The 27,081-nt window shown below is 40.6% G+C and overlaps 1 protein-coding gene across 10 annotated transcripts in view; it reads right to left on the reverse strand.

The window, feature by feature from the left end:
- Positions 1 to 846: 846 nt before the first annotated feature.
- Positions 847 to 27,081, reverse strand: part of TCF12 (transcription factor 12) — a 440,208-nt gene continuing 413,973 nt past the window's right edge. For 3 of the 10 annotated variants that reach the window (XM_069765926.1, XM_069765934.1, XM_069765936.1), the window contains 8 exons: positions 26,975 to 27,048; positions 24,917 to 24,988; positions 23,090 to 23,287; positions 10,308 to 10,422; positions 8,031 to 8,199; positions 7,129 to 7,361; positions 6,891 to 7,044; positions 847 to 2,905 (listed from right to left, as the gene is read on the reverse strand). In XM_069765926.1, the coding sequence (XP_069622027.1) occupies positions 6,902 to 7,044; positions 7,129 to 7,361; positions 8,031 to 8,199; positions 10,308 to 10,422; positions 23,090 to 23,287; positions 24,917 to 24,988; positions 26,975 to 27,048 (1,004 nt within the window). In that variant the 3' untranslated portion in view covers positions 847 to 2,905; positions 6,891 to 6,901. The remainder of the gene's footprint in view (positions 2,906 to 6,890; positions 7,045 to 7,128; positions 7,362 to 8,030; positions 8,200 to 10,307; positions 10,423 to 23,089; positions 23,288 to 24,916; positions 24,989 to 26,974; positions 27,049 to 27,081) is intronic. The other 7 variants (XM_069765931.1, XM_069765935.1, XM_069765930.1 and 4 more) reach the window with 6 other exon arrangements.

Below are 27,081 nucleotides of genomic sequence, written 5' to 3' on the forward strand. Positions count from 1 at the left end.
GCCGCAGCCTCTTCCTCTATCAGCGGTCACCGGCACCGCTGATTAGAGAAATGAATATGCGGCTCCACCCCTATGGGAGGTGGAGCCGCCTATTCATTTCTCTAATGAGCGGTTCCACGTGACCGCTGAACAGGGGAAGAACTGCAGCACCAAAGACCGTGGGACGGCAAGGGGAAGCGCCAGGATCGCTGGAAGCAGGTAAGTATGCCTCAGCGCCCTCACCCGCCAACCCTGCCACCCACCTTGACTCGAGTATAAGCTGAGAGGGGCACTTTCAGCCCAAAAATTTGGGCTGAAGATCTCAGCTTATACTCGAGTATATATATATATATATATATATATATATATATATATATATATATATATACAAATACATACATACACACTTATTTGAAAAGGATTTGAATTTACATCATAATTTGAGGTAGTGTCTGCATTACAGTCTAGAGCTCCATGTACTATCGTGCTGTTTTTATAATGAACAAGCTGCTGGTCAACTAACAATATCCAATACAGGATACAGGTTTGCTATGCTCCTTAGATGAAATTCTCTTGGCTGGACTATATTTTAAGTAGGTACAGTATATTACTGGTTTAAAATGCATCTTTTAACAGAGAGCAAATAGTTAAAAATGTAGGGAGATATTGTTCTGAACCATGCAGAATTGTGAATGCAGCTCTGGATGAAAAACAAAGAGTACCAGACTCCCACAGATCCAGTTTATCACCGAGCAAAACCAAAATTGTCAATGGAACAAAAAAATAACCAAAAAAAATAAACTTTCAGAAACATTGAAATTCATTGCATTATAAAAAAAAAAGGCTTACTTTTTTTTTTTTTTTTTTACAAAAAGATGGCACATTTATTGCTACATAAATGTTATATACATATTGTGTTTCTGTTACACTGACAGAAAAATTTTGAACTTTTGCTGCTGGTTGAAAGTTTTATCAACAATACGTTGAGTTTGACACAGGGTACAAATCTGCAATAGACCAACAATGAAAACTGTAGAACAAGATGATCAGCATTTCATCTTGGACAAATAGCTCTTACAATACTCCATAGGTACTACACGGTATGCTAGGACCCTACTATGCTTTTAAAATGCTATTGTAAATTTCTGATATTAATGAACAGGTTATGGTAAATAACCCTACATTTTTACTACCTAATATAGTAAAATAAAGTAAGAAACTTTTTACTGAAAACTTTTTCGATTTCAAAAATCTAGAAAGAGTAATATTTAGAATTCAAGAAATTTTCTTACAAGATATTGTATAAAAGACTAACTACAGTGAAAAATAAGCCAAATGTTTTTTTTTCTTTCTATTTTATGAAGAAAAGCTTCTGGGCGTACTGCAAAGTCTAATATAGTCACAAAAAAAAAAGGAACAAAAAAAGCATAGAAGAAAAGAAAAAGGCCAGGCAGTGGCACGTGATTACCCTCACATGTCAAAAGCAACAATCTCTGTTGATAAATACTGAAATAAAGAACAAGGCCACAGATCTAGTCCCTTGATTGGATGCAAATGTCAGCACAAGGTAAGATCCACTAACTTCACTAATTCATTCACTTTGTAAGGGACCATTAACATGTAATTCATCCGTCAAAAAGAGAAACCTATACCTATATATTTTGTTCTGCGAAGAATCAGTAACATCTGGAAAACTGTTTGCTCAAACCAGGACACAACTCTGAATGTGAGTGTATTTTCTCCATGCTCATAGTGGAAGACTGATTGGGTGTGATCTCTATGTTGGCGAGAGGGTTCTGTTATAACAGAATTAATGACTGGCCAATGCATTATACTGTATATAGATGCAGAATGTAAGAATTATTATTATTTTTTTTAAATCAACCTTTTTGTTTTTAAGATGGTAAATATTGCTTTTATGTTCCATGATACAATTACATTTGTTCACGCACCCAGCAATATTTAATTTACCTTAATTACTGCCTGACAAGTCTCCTTTGTATTTTAGCTTTGTGCTTAATAGCTAATGTTTACTGCCCTATGATAGTATATGGAGAAAGTAGCTGTTCTTGTATCGTACTCTTGCCTCATTACAGTTCGCTTTACTATGAAGCGTAAAAGTTTTTTGTTTTTCCTTTGTCAGCATAACAATTGCTTTTCAGTAGCCATATCAAAACATAATGCTATTCTTCATACCTTCAATTCATGATTCAATGTATGGAGCGTAACATGGGAGGATACCTATGACCATAACTGTTCAGATTACCAGAGACCAAAATTAACATTACAAAAAATAAAGAAAAATAAAACAAAGCTATGCCACGGAATATCTTCCAATAAGTTGGAACTATGTAAATGGCAAAAGAAATGAAAATGACCTAATAAGCCATTTCCCTTTCTTCTTTAAGACACTAATAGGTATGCTGGGAATGCTAAAGGGTCACAGGTCGCCACTGTCTGTATTCTCTGCAAGAGAACAGTTCTAACAAATGCTGGCATCAACTGAAATCTTTATCACTTTCAGCCCAACTTTTCCCTTTTTTTTTCCTTTTTCTTTTTATACGTAGACCTTTACAACAGTTCCTTAACAATAAATAAAATTTGTAGATACAATGCGTTTGTCAATTCAGTTTAGGCACAAGGCAGCTTCCACAAGGAGTGGAGATAGTAGGACAGTCTGATTGTGCAGGAACGACACACTGAAACAATAAGATATGTTCAGAAATGGGCTGAAATGCTAGCAGAGTTCAACTTCTGATGCAGGTGTTCCGCATTTGCCTTTATCATATTGCAATTTTGGGTATCTTGATTCAAGTCCCCCCTCTTCATTTGCTCTCTGTTCTGTCAGATTTGTGTTGTCAATGTTCGTTGTCTGTGTCCTTGTGATGAAAAGGTCACCTTCTATATCCTATTCATAGTGCGAGTCCTGAAACAGAAAATATGACGGTCAGGTACACTCTTTGGCGAGTTAAATACAGCTATTACATTACACACATAACATAACCAAACATACAACACACAATAGTTACATATACAAGGGTAATCGGTAGTAGAATACAGAAGTGAAAATTTCCAATGCATAATCCATGTTATAATTTTAAAATTGTTCACTGTAATTATAATAGTTGTGAAGATCTAATGTAATATTAAATCAAAACATGATTATGCTACATGAAAGGGGAATTCATGTTATTAAATTGTTTTAGATAGAGAGCATGAAAATAAGCAAGCTTGCAATGGACTTGCTTTTCCTATCTGAGGTTCTTCTCATGCAATGAAAACTTTTATCTTTCATAGTGTACAGCTGGTTTCTATGGAGCTAGGCAGTTACTGGCTCCCCAGTCCCCAAGTGTGCACAACAGATACATTCCAGGAGAGGAGTTACATAGTTATTAAGGTTGAAGGAAGACTAAGTCCATCTAGTTCAACCCATATCCTAACCTAATATGCGCTAACATGTTGATCCAGAGGAAGGCAAAAAAAAAAAACCATGTGGCAAAGAGTAAGCTCCACATTGGGGAAAAAAATTCCTTCCCGACTCCATATATGGCAATAAGACTAGTTCCCTGGATCAACGCCCTATCAAGGAATCTAGTATATATAGCCTGTAACATTGTACTTTTCAAGAAAGTCATCTAGTCCCCTCTTAAATTTTAGTAGGGAATCACTCATTACAACATCATACGGCAGATAGTTCCATAGTCTCACTGCTGACAGTAAAGAATCTGCGTCTGTTATTATGCTTAAACCTTCTTTCCTCCAGACGTAGATGATACCCCCTTGTCCCTGTCTCAGGTCTATCATTAAAAAGATCATCAGAAAGGTCTTTGTACTGTCCCCTCATATATTTATACATTCAAATAAGATCACCCCTTAGCCTTCGCTTTTCCAAACTAAATAACCCCAAGTGTAATAACCTATCTTGGTATTGCAGACCCCCCAGTCCTCTAATAACCCTGGTTGCTCTTCTCTGTACCCGCTCCAGTTCAGCTATGTTTTTCTTATACACCAGAGACCAGGACTGTGCACAGTATGCTAAGTGTGGTCGAACAAGTGACTTGTATAGAGGTAAAATTACGTTCTCCTCGTGAGCATCTATGCCTCTTTCAATGCATCCCATTATTTTATTTGCCTTTGTAGCAGCTGCCTGACCCTGGCCACTAAATGTGAGTTTATCATCCACCCATACACCCAGGTCTTTTTCATTGACGGTTTTGCCCAGTGTTTTACAATTAAGCACATAATTATACATCTTATTTGCTCTACCCAAGTGCATGACCTTACATTTATCCTCATTAAACTTCATTTGCTATTTATCAGCCCAAGCTTCTAGTTTACGTAAATCCTCCTGTAATATAAAATTGTCCTCCTCTGTATTGATTACCCTGCAGAGTTTAGTGTCATCTGCAAATTTTGAAATTCTACTCTGTATGCCCCCTACAAGGTCATTAATAAACATGTTAAATAGCAGAGGGCCCAATACTGACCCCTGTGGTACCCCACTGCTAACCGCGACCCAGTCCGAGTGTGCTCCATTAATAACCACCCTTTGTTTCCTATCCCTGAGCCAGCTCTTAACCCACTTACACATATTCATAGTTTGTAAGCTTGCGAGCAGGGCCCTCATTCCTCCTGGTATCTGTTTTGAACTGTATTTCTGTTATGCTGTAATGTCTATTGTCTGTACAAGTCCCCTCCATAATTTGTAAAGCGCTGCGGAATATGTTGGCGCTATATAAATAAAAATGATTATTATTTTCCCCTATCCCCATTGTTCTCATTTTATGTATCAACCTTTTGTGTGGCACCGTATCAAAAACTTTTGAAAAGTCCATATACACTACGTCCACCGTGTTCCCTTGGTCCAGTCCGGAACTTACCTCTTCATAGAAATTGATCAGATACTCCAGCATAGCATCCCTTAGAATGCCCTCCAGGATTTTACCCACATTAGAGGTTAAAGGGAACCCGTCACTCCCCCAGGTGTTTTTAACTAAAAGAGCCACCTTGTGCCTCACTAATGCTGCATTCTGTCAAGGTGGCTCTTTTAGTTGGGGTCCTTGCCAACGCTGAACATACGTTTTTAGAATTTGCCTTTCCTACCTGTAGTTTGTCAGGGGGCATGTCTTTTCACCCCTGACACAAACGCCTCCCAGCCATCACTCAGGTCCTCCGTGCACCGGGGGGCTGCCTCCGCTTCCTTTATTAACGTCCCCAGCGCTGTAAGTTTTTTTTTCGGGCATGCGTAGTTTGCGCTGCCCTTCGACTCCCACCAGATGATGGGAACTTACAGCGCAGGCCCCGTCGACATTAATGAAGGAAGTGGAGGCAGCGCCCGGCGCACAAAGGCCCTGAGGGATGGCTGGGAGGCATTTGTGTCAGGGGGAAAAAACATGCCCCCCTGACAAACTACAGGTAGGAAAGGCAAATTCTAAAAACGAATAGGTCAGCGTTGGCAGGGACCCCAACTACAAGAGCCACCTTGACAGAATGCAGCATTAGTGCTGCACAAGGTGGCTCTTTTAGTCAAAAACGCCTGGGGTGGAGACAGGTTCCCTTTAAGCTTACTGGCCTATAATTTTCAAGTTCAGTTTTTGTCGCCTTTTTGAATATTGGCACCACATTTGCTATATTCCAGTCATGTGGTACAGACTCTGTTATTATGGAGTCTTTAAAGAGTAAAAATAATGATCTATCAATGACTGTACTTTATTTATGCAGTACTCGGGGGTGTATCCCATCCAGGCACGGAGATTTGTCAATTTTAGTGATTTTTAGACACCGCCGTACTTCCTGCTGGGTTAAGCAGGTGACATTTAATGGGGAATTTTTGTTATCACTGATCATATTGTCTGCCATGGAATTTTCTTGCGTAAATACTGATGAAAAAAAGTCATTTAGCATATTGGCTTTTTCCTTATCCTCATCCACCATTTCACCCAGACTATTTTTAAGGTTAACTCCTAATATCCCAGCTACCTCTCCAATCCATTGATTACTATACGGCAGTTGTAAATCTTGCAGAAATCACCATGTGCTTTTTCAAATGACCCATTACATCTGTATAAATATAGTGTTAGCAGTATACACTTGAGGACAAACCACTGATGGATAAATATTTTACAGCAGAACTTGTGCGGAGTTTAAGGGTATGTGCACACGTCAGGATTTCTTGCAGAAATTTTCCTGACAAAAACTGGACATTTCTGCCAGAAATCCGCATGCGTTTTTACCACGTTTTTTATGCGATTTTGGTGTGTTTTTTCCCAAATGCATAGAATTGCGGGAAAAACGCAGAAAATCCGCAAAAATAATGAACATGCTCATTTTTTTACCGCGATGCGTTTTTTTCGCGGAAAAAGACGCATACATGTGCACAAAACATGCAGAATGCATTCTAAATGATAGAATGCATAATGTATGCGTTTTTAATGAGTTTTTATAGCGTTTTTAGCGCGAAAAAACGCGAAAAATACGCGAAAAAACCTGAACGTGTGCACATAGCCTTAAAGTTATATTAATACTACATCTCAGGTATCACCAAAACTGTCACTCATGAAGGAGAGCCCACCTTTCCAGAAAGCAGGAAGTAAAGAGATTGCATAGCTAAAAAAGGCCCTGGAGTATGAACCACAATAAATGCATGAACTGTCAAGGTGGGTGTATGAAACATGCTGATTAGATTTAATTAGTATTCTACAAAACTGACCAGCATGTATTATTTTTGGAACATTAAACTCTTGATTATTGGCTAAACCCAAGTAATCTGAGAATCACTTCTCTCATAACTTGTGATTTAATACAGTGCTTTAAAAACAACTTCTATTAGCATGAAGCCCAAATTGTAAAACTGCTGCTTATGGTACATGTAGGATTCGCCCATACTAGTGTAAATACATGAGTAGACTGACCTGGCTGATGTTTACATATGACCCATAGGGTTGGTATTATCAGTAAGCCCAGGATGAGTTCCCGGATGTGCAGTTGATTGTTCTGCCGATACGGCAGAAACTTTTTCTTCTTCTCTTCTCTTAAGGCAGGCTGCTTTGGGGTTTAGATTTCTTTCTGTAACAGAAAACAAATATATTGTCTACATGTGTATTGTGTCTACTTTATATTTGTGTACCCCAAATATAGGCACTAACTCACCTCTAACTTGCTGTTCTAGATTCAGAATCACTGCTACAGCCTGGTGTAGAATTAGCAGTTTTGTCTGTGGTTTTTCGCTCTTCAAATGTAGTTGACACATGCGTCCAAGTTCTTTGAAAGCTTCATTAATGTCTCTGACGCGCAATCGTTCCCTTGCATTATTTGCCATCCTCCTTTCCTTTTCTCTTTCCACCTTTTGTTCAGGATTTAAGTCTTCATCATCATTAATACTGCTGTGGTAAGAAACCGTGAAAGAAAATTTCCTTGAATATGTTAAATAGCAGCAACGTAGTACAACAGTCACCTGCATATGGACAGTCTGCACTGTCTGATTACACGAAAACTCGGCATTTTATGAAGAGCAATTAAAAACCCAGGACTTTAATCAGAAATCGATGACTACTGTTACATTCTCTGTACTGTTCAGATGAGTACATAATAATAATGTTCGCAAAGAAACATTACACCAGTCCAGATGGTGACTTCAGAGAATGCCAATTTAAAATTTTAATAGAATTTACAATGTATTAATTATGTTTCCTTGTAGTCAGGCAGTCTTCTTAATAACTCCATTGGGAGCACCAGCAGCTTGTGAAGGCTTTCCTCTTCACAACCTAAGCACATCTTTAGTTGTTTGCATGTCCACATGGGGATTTATTGCATTCTTCTTCATCTCCCAATTTACAAAATATCTTTCTCTGCCTAGAAAGCACCAATACGCTATTAAACCAAAAGCGTAGACTGCCATTTCAACCAGTTAAAATAATAAAAAGCCTATGTTTTCTAGCTGTATCTTTACTCATCTTATTTCCACTCAATATATAAACTAAACCCAAGATATCTACAAAATTCATAACTCATTGCCCTATATAGCTTGGCCTTCAAGATTAGCTCTAAATTACCTTGTTCTACCTCTTGAAGTTTTTAGATCAGATTGAGATGTTTCATCGTCTGACTTCATGTCGTCTGAAGAGCCATGATCGAGTAGATTTTCATCCTTTTCTTTGCGCTCAGACTTCACTTCAATAAGGGGCGGCATAACAGGTTGGTTAGTCAATCCACCAGACAATGCTGCCACAAAACAAGCAAGTAATGCAAATGTAACCAAATTCTAAGCCGGTGTTTAAAATAATGTAATACACAGCAAAGCTAGAAAAGTAAGGAACAAATAAAGCTTTTACAGCGTATAAAATCACGAGAAGCCCACAAAAAGAATTAACATCTATGATACCTTTGTTCAGATTATTTTTTTATCGTTCATTTGCTTCCTAAATCTTAAATCTTAGGATTCCTAAATCCTAGTCTTCATTAACAATCTTCAACTGCAAATTTAAGTCCATTGTTTAAAGGTATGTGCAGACCATCAGTAATCGCTGCGGGTTTGACGCTGTGTACTTATGCAGCCTCAAACCCGCAGCGGTCAGCTGTTACTGCATATTGGATGGGAGGAAAAAGAAATCCCATGCCCACTATGCTCTACAGATGTCCATGGCTCACCAGGGTGTTGTACAAACATCTACACTGTACACGGAAGTGAAAGTGAACACAACAGTACACTGGATACACACAAGGTTCCTTTCCAGCCTATATTACTAGGAAAGAGACTTGAAATATGTATCAGTCTGCAAACTGCATATCTTCGGATCTGAATATTAATGAATGAATGAAGACTGCAGAGGTGTTTATTTTTAATTACCGGTAACTAAAGGTAACCACTAATAGAGTATGTAAGAATTATTTTTTCCATATCAAATTATAGGCTGCTACACGAAGCTGAAAAAAATACACATTATGTGGGGTTGTATTCATGCTGCAGTGCAGCACCACTACCACTTTGTTTCTTAAAGGGGTTGCCCATTTTCAGGAAAGGGGGCCCAAAATCCTGTAAAATGCCTAAATTATCAAATGCAACAGGTACTCACCTTCATGGCATCAAGCCACTGCTCCAGTTTCAGTGCCTTAGCGGTAGGAGTGATGCCATGTCAACAGCCTGCATCACTACTGCAGCCAATCACTGAGCTCAGCGGCTCATGAACTCTACCTCAGTGGTGAAGTGCACCATCAATGTGATATCACCATGCAGCCAAAACAATAAAACTCGACAACCAGTGGGGAGTTGGCGCTGAACCCAGGGAGGGAGAGTACCTGCTGTGTTTGATATCTTAGGAATTTCATAGCGTTTGCAGCCCACTTTCCTGAAAATGGACAACGCCTTTAAGGAGTGGTAAAGTAAAGTACAGACGCATGAATACAACCACAGAAAATGCATAATACTTAAGAGACAACCCAATTAAACTTACGCTTAAACAAGTTGTCCACTACTTGGACAACTTCTTCTCATACCCCATGCTTGGCCCCAATAAAATAAAAAAGCTCATATTCTCCTCCCGTGCCAGCGGTGTCGGCACTCATGCTCTCCGGGGCTCCTGTGCTGTTGTTGTGACACGTGACCTCAGCACCCAATCAGCCTTCAGACAAATTGAACATGAAGAGTAAGTCAGATCAGCTGCAGCCCGGACTTCCTCTACATGCTCGATTTGTCCTAAGGTGGGGACAGTGACACTGATGCTGATTGGGTGCCGGGGTCACGTGTCTCAACAACCACACGAGAGCCCCGGAGCCATGAGTGCCGACACTGCTGGAAGGGCGCCAATTTTTATTTTTTATTTTATCCGGACCAAAAATTTTGATAAAGGGTTTGTCCAACACTTGGACAACCACTTAAGGTTAAGTATATAGAATACATTATGCCACCTAATAGGATAATGTGACTGATAGTGCTCTGTTTTGACACAGAGACACAGTATCTGCTGAGACAGAACGAAGCCCTTCCATAATTATCAATAAGTAAGAAAAGATATTCTTTCAAAAAGGTTGCCAAAAAGTGGCCAAAGTGTTAGGTGTTAGAAATATCACAACAAAAATGGCCTGTCAAATATTACCAAAAATCTTTATATAAAAGCACCATCGGCAAAAAAAAGACCAGTTAATGTGAACAACGGTGACTTTCCACTATCCCTCTACATCAAATCTTAATATCAACTACACCGTTTGTTTACTCAGTTTATATAAATTTTTCTGATTAAATGTTTTTTTGGTGGCAAACCAATTCACATCAGTGTTATAGGATCACCCAGCTGCTAATATAATGGTGAGGTAAGATGCTGTAGATATGTTACCTCTGTAATTGTCTTGGGGTTTGTGGTTTATTTCTGTGCTTGAAGCAGACACTGTGCTGGACAGAGCTGCGTGGTCGTTGTTGAGGCTCACAGACTCTTCTCTCTGATTTCCCATCTATAGCAGGGAAAGAACATACAATTGTAATCAGAGCGGTAACCACACATCAGAAGATCAGGTCTCTTTGGACATATAAAATTATACAGGAAAAAAGATAGATCTAATGAAATAAATAATTGAGGTGTGCATTTCAGCACTCACAAAGAAGCTGGTGTCAAGCATATCGCCACTAAATACACGCAAAATCCATGTGTATTCACATCAGTGCTGTAAACTACTGCACAACTACTAATTTACAGTTTTTTTCTAAATTCATTGAACTAATTCAAAATGGAAAAAAAAGTGTATTTATTTCCATGTATGTATGATGGACATGATTTTAGTAAGCTAGTAATTTACAATATTTAACAGGATACTATACAGGAATAAAAAAAATTGTATTCCCCCTGCCAACATGTGGCTCGGACATTCAGACATTCAGTGAAAGGACAATTTTTTTTAGAACATGACAGTCATATCAAATTATTGGCTAAGGTAAGAAGCTGAATATAAAATTTCTGAACAATTTTAATAAGGTTAGAATCTAGTCCAGTCAAAATACGAAAAAAAAAATACTTTACCCTGAACAAATTCCAAGAAAGCGTTTTATTGTTTTTTTTTGTAGTATTACATGTAAGGAAAAACATACTAAAAGTTTACCAAGATAGGGTTACCACAAAGGTTCCAAATGTGACGTCGAAGAATATTGCCGCCAAAGCTGTAAAATGTTAAATGCGACTCGCCTTTCAGTGTCCATCATATTTCTTTTACAATTACTACTATAATATTTATTATTTAAAGATTTATTTATCTTCTTTTACAGAGCTGAGAATGATGGAAAGTCAAGAAACTTGCCCCTTATGCAGCCATGAAGTAGAAGATGACGGAGAGTGGCGATTGGTGCAAAAGGAGCTGAAGGGATCAATAAAGCCAGTGTTGAGAGGGGCGTTAGCACTGTGGTAGCTACTGGAGCAGTGGTGCACAAGAGATGTCGTATGAACTACATAAACAAGAAGCAAATAGACTTGCATAAGAAAGCTACTTCCGTTCATCGTTCACCTGCCAAGAGAGGTACACGGGTGTCTACTAGATCCTATGATAGCACGATGCAGTGTTTGTTCTGTGGACAACAAAGTGGTGAAGACCAGATCTAGTAGTGATTTCGATGACTATAGCTTTGTTAAAACGGATGGATTTGTAAGGTCCATCATGTCACATTGCAAACAGCATAATGATGACTGGGCCATCACCATTCAAGGGAGAATCGCGTACTTTGGGAAGGATTTACATGCTGCAGACTGTCTGTATCATCGTTCATGTGACAAACTTTCAGACAAATTATGGAATTCCTATGCATCATGGTGGTGGATCTACTACAAAGAAACCGCGGAAGGTAGGGAGGCCAATGAACATGGACCAAGAGCAAGCGTTCTTGAGAATGTGTGCATTTCTCGAGGACAACGATGAAGAGCAACTGACTGTCACAGATCTTGCAAAGAAAATGACAGAGCATCTTGTAGAAGACAGTGCTGCCTATAGTAATAAATGGCTGAGGTATAGGCTGGAGGAGAGGTATGGCGATTCGCTGTTCATAGCAGAGTGTGAAGGGTTGCCTAACATTGTAACATTGAAAAGACCATAATAATCCTGAGGGACTATTTCCGTAGTCAGGAAATGGATGAAGAAGCCCAGAAGAGAGCCATCATAGAGACTGCGGCCAACCTAATCAAGAACGATAACAAGTCTAAGATCCCATCTTCAACCGATGAATATCCGAAGACATCTTCGCTTGAATGTCAGTCTGCCTTAGATTATCTCCCCCTGAGTTTGCTTTGCTTGCTTGAAACCCTCTTAGTTGGAAAGGACATTCACAGGAAGGTCGCAAGCATTGGACATTCAGTTGTTCAGGCTGTACGTCCCAGGGCTGTAGTAGCTCCATTGCAGCTTGGGTTAGCAGTACAGCTCCATCATCATTTTAGGTCTCGATTTCTTGTAGACAGTCTCTCAGCCATTGGATATTGCTCATCATATTCGGAAGTTCTGCGATTCGAGGAAAACGCTGCCGCTTCTGTTGGCCAGGATGTACTCGGTGGTACCATAGACAGACTGGATACAGCACTGCTGTTCGCTGCGGACAACGTCGATCATAATATCATCACGTTAGATGGGAAGGGGACTTTCCACGGCATAGGGATGGTAGCTACTGTGACTCCAGGAAGGAAGGTCAGTCGCACTGTTCTCAGACGGAAGACTGCGGACTTGGAGATAGTTGAACAAAGCAGAGATGATGTAAGGGAATACCATTTCGCAAAACACACTCGCCGAAACATAAAATTCAAGCCCTTGCCATTTCTCGACGCCATTGACCATTGTGTTGATGTATTGTGGGAGATGTCTTTACGCTTCAAACAGTCTGCACCGAGCTGGAATGGAATGATGCACATGGTACATAAAGACTGTGATCACTCGGGGTCGTCTTCGGTAATCTTCCTGCCCATCATTGACATGTATTCCGGAGACAAGTCATGTATCTTCTCTACTCTTGAGTATCTGTGCAACCTTGCTGATAAACACCGATCCGCTGCAGTTGTTACATTCGATCAGCTACTGTACTGGAAAGCGTCAGAAATCAAACACGAGGTGCCTGAAGACAGCCGGGTTCGAGATGTTGTCCTGATGCTCGGGAGCTTTCACACATTGATGAATCTTATGGGTGCCATAGGAACGTTGATGGATGGGAGTGGAATCAAAAAGATATTGGGAACAATTTACTGTGACAATGTTGTGCAACACTTCATGACTGGAAAGGCAGTTCAGTGTGCAGTACGTGGCCATCTCTTCCTTGATCAGTGTCTTACTCAGCAAGTTGCAGACAAAGTACTTTGTGACCATCCCGGTTTTGCAGACCTGTTGCAAGAACTTGAGCAGTTGTATGCTCGGACACTGACAGGGGAGAGTGACTTGAATTCGGTCATCACTTCTACCTGCCTTAGTGAAATAGTCCACCTCTTGTCCACCAAAAGAAATGGATTATTCGCTCACTCTCGCACCAGTAAACTATGGCTGAATTACCAACAGATGGTTGGAATTGCAAGGGAGCTTATCGAGGCCGATCGTACAGGATCCTGGCTGATGCACCTTCATGCTGTAGCCAAATGTTTGCCCATTCTTGCAGCTGCTGGGCATGGGAACTATGTGAAGGCCGCCTACCTTTACCTCCAGTCTATGACCACTCGAAGATGATATGCAATCAGTCTTCCATAGATTTATGAATGGCTTGCATGTTGTAAGGCGGACTGATCAGTACTGGGCAGGCCTGGGTTGCGACCTAATCATCGAGCAAGCTCTGATGCGCTCCCTAAAAACTGCAGGAGGACTCACCAGAGGAAGTGAACATCAGAGGGCCTTGTGGACTCTGTCTGTGCCAGTGTCCTTTTCCTACAGTGATGCAATGCAGGATTTCACTCGCCAGAACTTTGTCATCAATGAACAACACAAGAAGGCAAGAACGTCAAGGACGAGAAGAGATCGTGAAGACCTGGAGAAAATTGCAGATAAACTCATGACCTTTTTACCTTTCTCTGATGAAGTGTCTCTTCACAACATTATCACCAGTGTCAATGCAAATAAGGATGTGAATGTCCATAACCTGTTCACCATTGGCAGAGAAATAGTGGCAACAATGGAGGGTCAACCACTGTTTTCAGTTAAGTACAAGCGGTCAATGAAAGCCAAGACCCTGGCATCCAGTGAGGCTATTGACGTTGCTAAGGACAAAACAATAGACCCCGCTCTTTTGTTCTAAAGGTTTCTTGTGGTGTCTCAAACTGCTGATCTTTCCCTTGATGAGGTGATGGCCTATGAACTTTCATCATACCCACCATCCCTCTTTGAGGCAAAACATCTCTTACGCAAACCAAACAAAGCACAACTTATGGCTGCTATAAAAGAACAGAGTTCAGATGACGCAGTACTAAAGGATGTACCAGAAGTGGAACATTATGTTCCTGACGGAGGTTCTCTTCTCCATCGACTGAAGTGGTCAGAAGGAAAGACATATTGTTCAATCGCTGAAGACTATGCATCTTTCACACTAAAGCACTATGGTAAGGCTACGATAGTATTTGATGGTTACATTGGAGGACCAAACACTAAGGACATTACCCATCAGCGACAGCGCAAAAAACGAACAAGTAAAGTGAACATTGCTGAAGGAACGAAATTTGTCGGGAAAAAGGAGGACTTCCTTTCGAATGTGGAGAACAAACAGTCTCTTATCAATCTCGTTTCACAGCGCATGAATGACAGAGGTTGCCACGTAATACAATCAGAGGGGGATGCAGATGTGGAGATTGATAAGGTAGCAGTGTCAATGTCATCCAACAAGAGTACTAGTCTCATTGGCGAAGATACAGATCTTTTGGTGTTGTTACTTCATCACGTGTCAACCAGCGATAGCAACAAGCTTTATTTCTACTCAGATAAAGGGAGTCCTGTAACAGTATATGACATTAAGGTTATGAAGAAGTTCCTGGCAAACCATGTCTGCAGCAGTCTATTGTTCCTTCATGCATTCACGGGTTGCGATACCACTTCCGCGTTTTTTTGGAATCGGAAAAAAACTCGGTCAACACAAGGTTTTGAAGGGAGACTCTGTCTTAAATAGCTGTGCTAAAATCTTTTCCACACCTAACAAAAACAGAGCTGAGATTAAAGACGCTGGGTGTAAAGTGATGGTGGCATTGTTCGGGGGGAAAACCTGGAGACAATCTGTCTGCAATGAGGTATTCTACTCTCTGCAAAAAAGTTGGTTCAGCCAAAATCTTTGTTACACCTGAACGACTGCCACCGACCTCCTCTGCAACGAAGTATCATGCCCTTCGGAGTTACCTCCAAGTGATGCTTTGGATGGACTATGGTGAGGCCATGGACACTACTGAATGGGGATGGGAATTGCAGAACAACAGTCTAGTTCCAGTGATGATGGATACTTCACCAGCGCCAGAAACACTTCTGAAAATAATTCACTGCAATTGTTCTCGTGGTTGTAGTACACTTCGGTGCACTTGCAAAAGACACGGACTTACCTGTTCACGGGTATGCGGACCATGTCGAGAAGGGCATTGTGACAATATGAGTGAGGAAGAAGTCTGATGATGAAAATAGTGACTATTGACTTGACACGCTTATTCATTGATGAAGTAGGTCTTAAAATGCACTGTGTATTAATTCTATAATTTCTAGAAATGTACATATATGTCATGACGTCATTGATGACGTCATGACCTCGCCTGTCCATGTAGTTAGTATAAAACTTTGTATAAAAATTGTTATATGAAAATATATAGTATACAAAATGCAAACTCTTCTGTAACCTAAAGCTACAGCTTTGAAATAGGGAAATATTCGTTATCTTTAGTGCGATGGCTGTCATTGTCTTATGACGTCATAGTTAGGACCTTTGTGGTGATCAATTTTTGGAAAACTTAATATGTTGTTCCCCACATATAATAGTAATAAAAAAAGTCATAAACCGCTTTCTTGGAATTAGTTCCGGGTCAAACGGTATTTTGACTGGACTAATCCTCAACTTAAAAGACTTAGGGTACCATCACACAGTGCAATTTTGATCGCTACGACGGCACGATTCGTGACGCTCCAGCATCGTAACAATATCGCTCCAGCGTCGTAGACTGCTGTCACACTTTGCAATATACGACGCTGGAGCGATAATTTCATGACGTATGTGCGATGTAGAAGCCGTTGGTTACTATGCGCACATCGTATACAATATATGTTACACCATGCGATCATGCCACCACAGCGGGACACTAGACGACGAAAGAAAGTTTCAAACGATCTGCTACGACGTACGATTCTCAGCGGGGTCCCTGATCGCAGGAGCGTGTCAGACACTGCGATATCGTAACTATATCGCTCGAACGTCACGAATCGTGCCGTCGTAGCGATCAAAATTGCACTGTGTGACGGTACCCTTAGATCATGTTAGATTACAATTCATGGTAAATTTAACTCTGACACCAGAATTACACAAACAATAGACCAGCAGATAACATGTGCCTGCTGATTAAAATGAAACTCATAGATTGTAAGCTTGCGGGCAGGGCCCTCATTCCTCCTGGTATCTGTTTTGAACTGTGATCTCTGTTATGCGGTAATGTCTATTGCCTGTACAAGTCCCCTCTATTATTATTATTATTATTATTATTTATTTATATAGCACCATTGATTCCATGGTGCTGTACATGAGAAGGGGTTACATACAAGTTACAAATATCACATACAGTAAACAAACTAACAATGACGGACTGATACAGAGGGGCGAGGACCCTGCCCTTGCGGGCTTACATTCTACAGGATTATGGGGAAGGAGACAGTAGGTTGAGGGTTGCAGGAGCTCCGGTGTTGGTGAGGCGGTAGCTCCGGTGTTGGTGAGGCGGTAGCTCCGGTGTTGGTGAGGCGGTAGCTTCGTTGGTGATGAGGCAGCAGCGGTGTCAGTGCAGGCTGTAGGCTTTCCTGAAGAGATGAGTTTTCAGGTTCCGTCTGAAGGATCCGGGCCGCGCTTAGTAACCCGATGTTTACCCTGGTTACCAGCGTAAACGTAAAAAAAAACAAACACTACATACTTACATTCCGGTGTCTGTCCCCCGGCGCTGTGCTTCTCTGCACTGACTGTGAGCACCAGCCGGAAAGCAGAGCGGTGACGTCACCGCTGTGCTCTGCTTTCCGGCCGGCGCTAGTGCAGAGAAGCAGAACGCCGGAGGACAGACACCGGAATGTAAGTATGTAGTGTTTTTTTTTTTTACGTTTACGCTGGTAACCAGGGTAAACATCGGGTTACTAAGCGCGGCCCTGCGCTTAGTAACCCGATGTTTACCCTGGTTACCAGTGAAGACATCGCTGAATCGGCGTCACACACACCGATTCAGCGATATCTGCGGGAGTCCAGCGACGAAATAAAGTTCTGGACTTTCTGCTCCGACCAACGATGTCACAGCAGGATCCAGATCGCTGCTGCCTGTCAAACTCAACGATATCGCTAGCCAGGACGCTGCAACGTTACGGATCGCTAGCGATATCGTTCAGTGTGAAGGTACCTTTAGAGATATGTTTACATATGGGACGTATGATTTCTATTCTAATATGTCTAATATGGGGCCCTGGTACCTGGGAGACGATTCCTTATTATAGGACTACTGATATCCCAGATACTTTCTGCTGATACTTGCCCAGGTCGGATTACGGATGTGTGCCTTACCTTTAGTGTACTGGTTGGCTTTCCTCCTCTCCACATGGTGGATTTTTTTTATGTGTTCTGTCATGTATGTTAAATATCTGTCTGTTACATTTTGATATTTGTATCTAATAAAATATATATATTTGTTGAAATAATTTTAGTGTTTATGCTCCTTTGTTCGCTAGTTCTTTATCATTTAGACGAGTGTATGTTTCGTTCATATGCACAACGGACAGAATACGGACCGCACACAAACCAAAAGAAGTGAATGGGGTAATTCAGATGAAAATAAAAATCATAGAATGCACTATTCTGATCTATTTTTCTAATCAGACTCGCTCATTAAATTTAATGGGTGCTTTAAAAAAATAAAGTAAAACATTAGATAACGGACACCATCCAAGTGGAGTACTCTTACTGATCCAATTACAATTTACAAAACACGGTTTGGTCTTTTATTTATTTTTTTTTTACAAAAAAAAAAATAAGACATATGAAAAACATAAAAAAAAATCTTCTGCTTGTTCGGGATGAAAGACTAATAGTGATGAGCGAATATACTCGTTACTCGAGATTTCCCGAGCATGCTCGGGGGTCCTCCTAGTATTTTTTAGTGCTTGGAGATTCAGTTTTTCTTGCCCCAGCTAAATGATTTACAGCTACTAGCCAGCATAAGTACATGTGGGGGTTGCCTGGTTGCTAGGGAATCCCCACATGTAATCAAGCTGGCTCATAGATGTAAATCATTCAGCTGCGGCGACGAAAACTAAATCTCCGAGCACTAAAAAATACTCGGAGGACCCCCGAACGTGCTCGGGAAATCTCGAGTAACGAGTATATTCGCTCATCACTAAAAACTAACTATTACATACACTCGTCTGAGCCAGCCTAACTTGTCATTTTTCTATGAGCCTGCTTTCTGACTCTGCAAGTAGAACACATGAAAATATTCTCAAAAACTCGAGCTCATGACCGCCTTCACACAATCCAATTTTCAGGGGGTTTAAATTATTTTTTTTTTTGTTCTGCGCATGTTTTTAGGATTTCTGAAGCCCAAAACAGTAATAAAAAAGAAACATCCTGTGTATGTAGACTTTAAAATAATTACCTATATTTGAAATATCTAGTCACACCTTGATGAACATTTACAGATTTGGCAATTTAACATGAGTCATCTTCCTCCCACATAGTTGTAAAATATTCATCATATTATGGGAGTATTTTTGGCCTATTAATATTGTAATGGAGCAAATCTGTTTTAACAGTCATGAAAAGGAGAGGTAATACAGATGCTTTAGATGGTTTCCAAGACAAACATTATAACATCCAGCATTCAAAGTGTCCTTTGACATGCTTTCAATTTCCCAGGTTTTCCCAGGTTCCCAAATTTGTATTTTGAATTATGGAGATGGTTAACATCTTTCCCATTACGTCACTTTACTCAAAGAGCCAAGCTTAATCAAATTAGCATGACTTCCTTTCTGTCTATCTGTAACTAGATTGCACTTGCAAATGGCTCTTGCGTGTTTCCCTGAAGAATGTAACTTTCACAACCAGTGTTGTCCTTTTTAACTTGCACTAAGCCTTTGCTTTGTTCTGTTATTTCAACGCCTCTAGTGTCAATCTCACTTGCAGGGCTTCACAATGCCCAAAGGGTTAAAGCCATTAAGATGCAATGTCCACACACAACAGGTGTACAAACAGCCCTTTGTCTGGGCAGAGTGGCCTTCTCAGCAAGGCGTGATAGGATGGCGCTTTAATTGTACAGCTCATTACCATACAGCTGACAGTCTGCTATTTGACTAGAGAAGGCTGTTGCTCCAAGGCGCTCTTGTATACAGATCCATGATTAGAGACCTCGCTCCCTAATAAAACCAGACTACAACAAACAGACCTACACCGGCCTTTGAACTGCTCACAGATTCTGCTGTAATTTTCATGAACAGTCAACCAGCAACTGCTTTCATAAGAGAAGCTTATACAAAAGTGCCCTTGTCTGGGCAGTTCCACCACATGGAGCGGGCACAAATTACACAAGTGTTAGGTGTTACAATGGCATCTATTACTGTGGGGGCAGCCCTTGATCAGAAAAACCTACAGCGTAAAAAGAACAATACAATGTAGGAGAACTCAGACTAACATGAGTCACAAATATGACATCTTCATCCCAGAGGCATAAAAGGCAAATTCAACCTAAATAGTTTACAATGGAAAATCAGTTTAAAAAAATCCCAAGGAGTGAATCCTTTCAAATGAATACTCCATATTAACAAGCCGAAGTCTTGGGGTTACTTGACTGCTATTTTATAGTTCCTTCACCAACAGCTGAAAAATACGACACTTAAAAAAAGAATTACGGTAATACTTTATTCATTATCAAAAAGTCTCACAGTCCTCGACTACTGTGGACGCCATCTATCAGCTAGAGATGGCTCACGTTATGTCTCCTCTTCATGGGTCTCTAAATGTGTTTACTTCAAAGAAAAAACACACAACCAGGCCCTGAAAGAGAACTGCTTGAAATAGGTTTTTATTAAATGTATTTAAACATGATGATGACAGTGAATTGAAAAAATATCTGTCTAAAAAAAAAATGTAAATCTTGCAATTTTCACACTAGCCACTAAACCCATCAGGACTGACCCTTAATGTCCTCCACAGAAGACTTTTCAGCAGTCATTATCATCACAGACAGTATTATGACAGGTAACCCCTTTATATACAGAAGTTAACACAGGATCCACCATTTTCAAAAGGTGATGGTCAGTTTACCCCATCCTCATTTCCCAGGTTATAACATTCTTTAGTAAGGGTCAGGAAACGCTGCGGGTTGGACATTGCGTATATCTGCAGCGTCCAACCCACAGCGGCCAGATGTTACAGCATAGTGGATGGGATTTGAAGAAATCCCATTTCCACTATGAGTGCAGGGACGCCTCCCTGCAGATACGAACATGCGACACGTCTTTCGAGACCGCAGCATGTCAATTTATCTTGTGGAGACACTCAGTCTCCGCAAGATAAATATCACCAGTCCAATGTATTGGGCGTCGTAGGATTCCGCACATTTCAATGAACACATGCAGAATCGTCTGTGCTCAAAAGCCTGCGGCAGCGCTTTGGACGGAGCGGACACGTGCTGCGTCCAAAGAGCTGCCCGTTCTTGACCATGTGAGCATAGCCTTACACTTCTCTTCTCTGACGTAGGGTCAGAATCATCAAAGCTTTCAATATGGCATAAAAAAGTTGCAAAAAATTAAAAAACGTAAAGCCACACCTAAATTTTGCAACCATCGGTTTTTCTCAGCCAAGTTTTAATAATAAAATTGGTTTATCTTTAACCTTCGTCAGGCTGCATAATTTTACAACGTGAACAGGCTGCAGAGGTACAATTGTACCTTCATATATATTTTATTGAAATTTGGCCATTATATTCTGGACCAAAACTGCAGAGATGTCACGAAATTTCAGCCCTCTACGGCTTTTCGAAAAAAAAAGTTATTGCAATTTTAAAACGGAATAGTTACAATTGTTCCTACTCAGCCGGACGAAGGATATAAAAAAAAAAAAAAGATCCTCAGAAAATCAACACATATTTGGTACTGCTGTGTTTGTAACAACCCATAGTAGTAAACTATATGGTGACGTTTATAAAAAAAAACAAAAAACATAAATACCGTATTTTTCGGATTAAAAGACGCACTTTTTCCCCCCCAAAAAAGGGGGGAAAATGGGGGGTGCGTCTAATAGTCGCAATGCAGGCTTACCTAGGTGGCAGAGGTGCGGTGGCAGAGGTCCGGTGGCAGAGGTGCGGTTGCGGGGGTGTGGCGGCAGAGGCCCAGTAAGCGGGGTCCCTTTCCCCGGTATGGTGATGCAGCAGGCCCGGTATGCAGCAGAGCCGGGTGAATCCTCTTGTTATCGGTGGTGGCGGCCATTTTCCGGAGGCCGCGCGTGCGCAGATGGAGCGCTCTGCTTCCCGGGGCATCAGGAAAATGGCCGCCGCGATCTCCATCTGCGCACGCGCGGCCATTTTCCTGAAGCCCCGGGAGCAGAGCGCTTCATCTGCACACGCGCGGCCTCAGGAAGATGGCCGCGCCCACCGATAACAAGAGGATTCACCCGGCTCTGCTGCATACCGGGCCTGCTGCATCACCATACCGGGGAAAGGGACCCCGCTTCCTGCGCCTCCTCTGCTGCCACACCCCCGCCACCGCACCTCTGCCACCGCACCTCTGCCACCTAGGTAAGCCCAGCATCCTCTGCCAAGATGATCTACTCTTGCTAAATTTAATTTAAGCACAATTTAACTTAAAAAATGCAACATGAGAAGACATTAGGAAAAAATAAGCTTCACTTCTCAGAATTCAAATATGTTGCCTGTAAAGCTACTTAAAAAACGAATCACAAATTACATAAAAGATATCCGACTGCTTATCTGGCGGTATCAGGATTTACACGCATGCACTTCATGAGCTCCGCATACAAGGGACGGCCATCCTTTTACTATCGCACGCATTCCTTAGTTTATTTTTAAGAATAAACTACTTTTACCGATGCCAATAAATTTGGTTCAAGGTTTGTTATTGTGCATATACGGACCCAGATCTTAGTCTCACACATGAAATTTTCATACAGTAGAATTAAACTGTGCAGGCAAAAATAATTGTGAAATCTACTTTTCACTTATTCTTCCGTTTTCCACCCTCAAACTCTTCCAATACCTTTAACAAAGATGGAATGAATTATTTTACACTGCTTTGGGATTAATCTAAAATTGTTTCCTTTCCAGTTTTACTTCCACTACAGCTGTGCTCTGTCCCTTTTCATTTTTGTAAGAATTAGAGGGGAGTGGGGGGCTGGGGGAGGGGGCAGAGTTAAAACAATTTTTTAGGCCTGCACAAACTAACATTCACATTCAAGCTGCATACTGCCAGCATCTGCTATTGAAGTCTAGTTCCAATTTACAATAAACAGCTTTTCCAGACCAGAACGCTAGAAATTCAGTCCCTCTTGACTGCTTTTCCTATTCAATCTCTCTGCACAGTATTTCAAGGAGAAAAATGTTCTGCCAATTATTACACATCTGGAAAAAATGCATGCATAAGCTAAAATATACTCTGCAGAAAGTGTCTGCTTTCGGCGCATGGCAAAGCAGGATTTTATGGGCCACTGACAAGGTCAGAGTGTGCAAGCTTTTCATTTTTAGTCTTCACTTCTGGCTAAATGTGCACCTCAAATTTGACGTTAGTAGCAGGTGTCCCCACATAATCTTGTCAGTGTGTCTAAAAAGATCACAATGCAAGTTATTAATAAAGTTAATGCAGTCCTAAACTATGAAGCATTTTTCTTCCATGCTTCCATAGTAGTCAAAAGTTACACAACAAGATCACCCACAATTACTGTAAAATACAAAAACGCTGGACTTACCATTGATGTCTGTCGACTGTTTGGTACTAGTCCAGCTGTCCCATAATTTGAAGTCAGGCTGACAATGGGTCCATTGTGTGTTGCCCCCAGTAAACTGTGTATATCAGCGGGCATGCTTGTGGAGGGTCCGACTGCATGGTTCCGCAGTACGTGTATTGCATCATCAAGTCGATCTAGACGATCCTCCATTCGAGACTGCTGGAAAGGCAATAAAAGGCCAAGACTATTGCCAGCTGTTTACTTTAATAGATTACATTTTTTATTATACCACGCCAACTGCTCAGCAATGCCACATCAAGCATCATAAGAAACAAACTAGAAATGGAAGACATTGTGGAACTCTATTCCAAAACGTGCACTTCAGGTCTGTTTATAATGTAGGGCGTGTATGGGAGCAATCCAAAGCTAAAGAAGACACAATATCTACTCATATAAAACATGCAAATAATAGTAGCCACTATCATTAAATATTTAGAAATGAAAAATCTACTTGTAGTGTTACAGAGTATTCACCACATTATTTCACTCAGCTTAGAGGGCAAACATACATTCAAGGCTCCATTCACATAGTGTTTCTGGATTCGTTTTGGAACAGGAAAGGTTTCCCAAACACTAACGGCAAACGTGTGCGACTAACATACATGTCGCATAGGCTCCCCCATTATAGAAAAGTGTCTTTATAAATTGCCACATTATTGAGTTCGACAACTTTTCACTACAGCTTAAAAAAAAAAACGCAGATGCAAATCCCCCAAACCAAGATGGACTAAAAGGACGTTCTTCTGGCGATGTCAGTTGTAATTATAAACCAGAAACGCCATGTGAATAGAGTGTAAAACGATTTCCAAACGTTGTACGGAATTTAGTGCATGCAACTGTGTAAAAGTTTTTCTTTACAAATCTAAATTATCTAACATGAATGGAACAGAAAAGCCTTCAGATGGGAACCCGGGTAATATTCCTGGCTTTAATCAAGGTCAATATTTCCACAAGGAACAATACAAGGCTTTCAGTTAGCTCTTCAGAAGTATGGTACATGCTACATTAACACTCTGAAGATCAGTGATGTCCTGCAGGTGTCTGCCCCCCATCTACTTTGTCTGTTATAAGGCGGCCACTAAAACCTAATCACTGCGTAAGGCCAATATTAGGTAGAGCATAAGTATGGCTTATTAGCATCACTGCATAAATGTTTTGATTGTTTTATTTGGAGGTTAACCTCTTGCTACAATATAAGCCCTTCGGATCGTTTTTTGAGCGAAAGTGATTCCAGAAAGAACAGAAAATATAAAGCAAGGACTTCGTGTTCCTCCATCCTGCTGGATGTACTTTAGCGAAAGAAAAAAAACACTCAATGTGAGTTTCCAGCCGACATGGAGCAGATGTGATTAGCCATCAATGGAATGCCCATGTATTTTTCTATGTCCACAGGCCACAATGGACAATTTTTTAGGGCACTGATTAAATATATTGTAGACTTGGAGCGGATAGATCATTAGTGTTTGCAGATTTATAGACCAGCTTTCACAATAATGCAGTACTTTACATCAGTGACCATGAAAGATTGTCCTCTGCGATCTGCACCAAACTGCAAACATCTTGCAATATCATGTTTTCTATGGCTCTACAACTCTTGCCTATACAACACATACCTAGGTACACATAGATATGCATGCAGTTACTAAAAAGCTACACAAAAGGATTGCAAAATAGGGTGTTTAGTAGTAAAAAAAAAAATCTATAACATGCAAAGCGTGGGAAAAGTAAACTGAGAAAGGAATACACGGTCACAAAGAAAAGGCACCGGCTGAAGAGAAATACTACTACCTCACAGACATCCTTTAAGAATGACATAGCATCTTGCAAATGCTCGTGGAGTTGCTGTTCAACGCGATTTTTCTGGCAAAGTCAAGACAGAACAAGAAGCAGAGCAAAAGTTATGATAAATTAAAGGGCAAAGGAGGAAATAAGTGAAGTGCTAAATCTGCCTGAAATGTTAGTCAAGTTAATACAGAAGTCTGTAGAGAAAGGCAAAAAAAAATCTACAGATGGAAAAATCTTCATGGCGTGTAAAAGCTTCAAAATAAATGGTGAAGAATAAGACCTAGTACTCTGCCAAGCCTATTAAACAAAGTAGGGGAAATATTGAGGAATGATTATTCAGAAAAGTATGATCTGTTTTATGAAATGCTTAAAATAATGCATATAATGGCAATTTAAAGTCAATTTGGAAGTAAGGTTGACCCCCCACTAAATCATTTATATGTGAATGTTGAATCTCAATAAATCGCTTTTTGCAGTATGCAAATGACTGATTAAGTGCAGTGGGCAGAAGAATGCACTTATCGCAGGTCTGCCTCCTCAGTTAACAATATTAGCGCTTCCCTCCATTGATCGCTAGCTGAAATTGCGCACCTGTGCAGATCAGGGTTCTTTTAGCTTCTGTGCAGTAAATTGCTTTTCTGAGGGCACAGGCGTAGAAGCCAATAGACCACTCATCTGAAAAGGTGCGAAACTATTTGTCTGGCACCTGATATCACAGGCAAAATCAGCTAGGGATCAACTGACAGAGGGAGACACCAATAAAGTTAATAGCTGAAGAGGCAGAGTTTCGGCATTCCCCTGCCAAATGCACTTATCAACTCATTTGTATATTGCAATATAATGGGGATTTATCTAGATTCAGCCAACGCAATAAAAATATAAAGGTACCACAATGAGTTAAATTTTATCCGGGCTACATGCGCATAGAAATGCTTAAGAAGTCTGAGGGGTTCAAATTAACAAATTCCCTTTAAAAGAGTTGGAATACTGGCCCACTGTGCATGTGGTTCAATGCCAGATCAGAGTGAACTAGAAAACTGGTGAAGAATGTTGATGAATGCACACAAATTTTCCAAATTGGAAAAGGTGCTACATAAACGTCACGTTCATAAAAAAACAGGTTTTTTCAATCAGTGTATGAACACCATATAACTACAAATTTGCCCCATTCTAGGTTTAGTGTTCAGTACTTAAAGTAAACTTGTTCAATTCATGCTGCCCCAACCACAAGCAGCCATACAAGACACTAATTTCAGCCCAGTGAAAAGTCAACTGGCGACTATAGGGAGAAATCGGACTAGCCCGATGTGGTCCTCTCAAACTATGACTCTGGGCGGAATAGAGAAGCCAATGTCTGATTGTCGATACCAGTAGTTCGGGCAGCATGAATCTGATGACAGGTACCGTTAAAAGAGGTTGAACAGGATTAGAAAAACATGGCTACTTTCTTTCAGAAATCGAGCCCCCCTGAACATGGACTAAGCATGGTATTGCAGCTCAGCTACATTTCTGAAATAAAGCAGCCAAGTTTTCTGCAGACAAAGGTGTCTCTTCAATAAATGTGTTTACATTCATTGGGCCACCTAGATTAATGATAAAGAATAAGTGACTTTAAATAACAATCATTTGGGGGAAAAAAGTTTGTTAGCAAAATGGTGCATTCTGCTCAAATAGCAATAGTAGGTAGAACGCATTTCACAGGTCACATTCTCTACCTTTAAACTGTAGCAAAACACCTTCAATTCCAATAACTCATGCTCTATCACAAACCCGCCCGCTCGCGGCAAATTAGCAGTGGGTTTATGGAAGGATACTGGCCTCCCATAACAGTAATTTAGCAGCAGCTGTCTCTCCAATGGAAGATTTGACGACCGGGAACAGATGGTGACAGACACACCCTATATGTTTTATATTGTTCACCCAAACCAGGCCATTTGCTTGCTAAGAATGTATCTGTAACATCATATGGTTGGTTTCCTCACTGAATGGGCAGCTATAAAAAAAAAATGTAAGGACTTGAAAAGCACAGTTCGTGTCTGATAACAATACCATTTCCCTTACCAGGGAGTGAAGTGAATTTTCATAGCTGGGAGAAGAAGGTGTTTGACCTCCTTGTCTAGACCACTGGTTGGCACCTGAGGGAACAACATTGGTATTAGAGATTGAAA

The sequence above is a fragment of the Ranitomeya imitator genome, chromosome 4, assembly GCF_032444005.1.
Source record: "Ranitomeya imitator isolate aRanImi1 chromosome 4, aRanImi1.pri, whole genome shotgun sequence".
NCBI classification, from domain to species: Eukaryota; Metazoa; Chordata; class Amphibia; order Anura; family Dendrobatidae; genus Ranitomeya; species Ranitomeya imitator.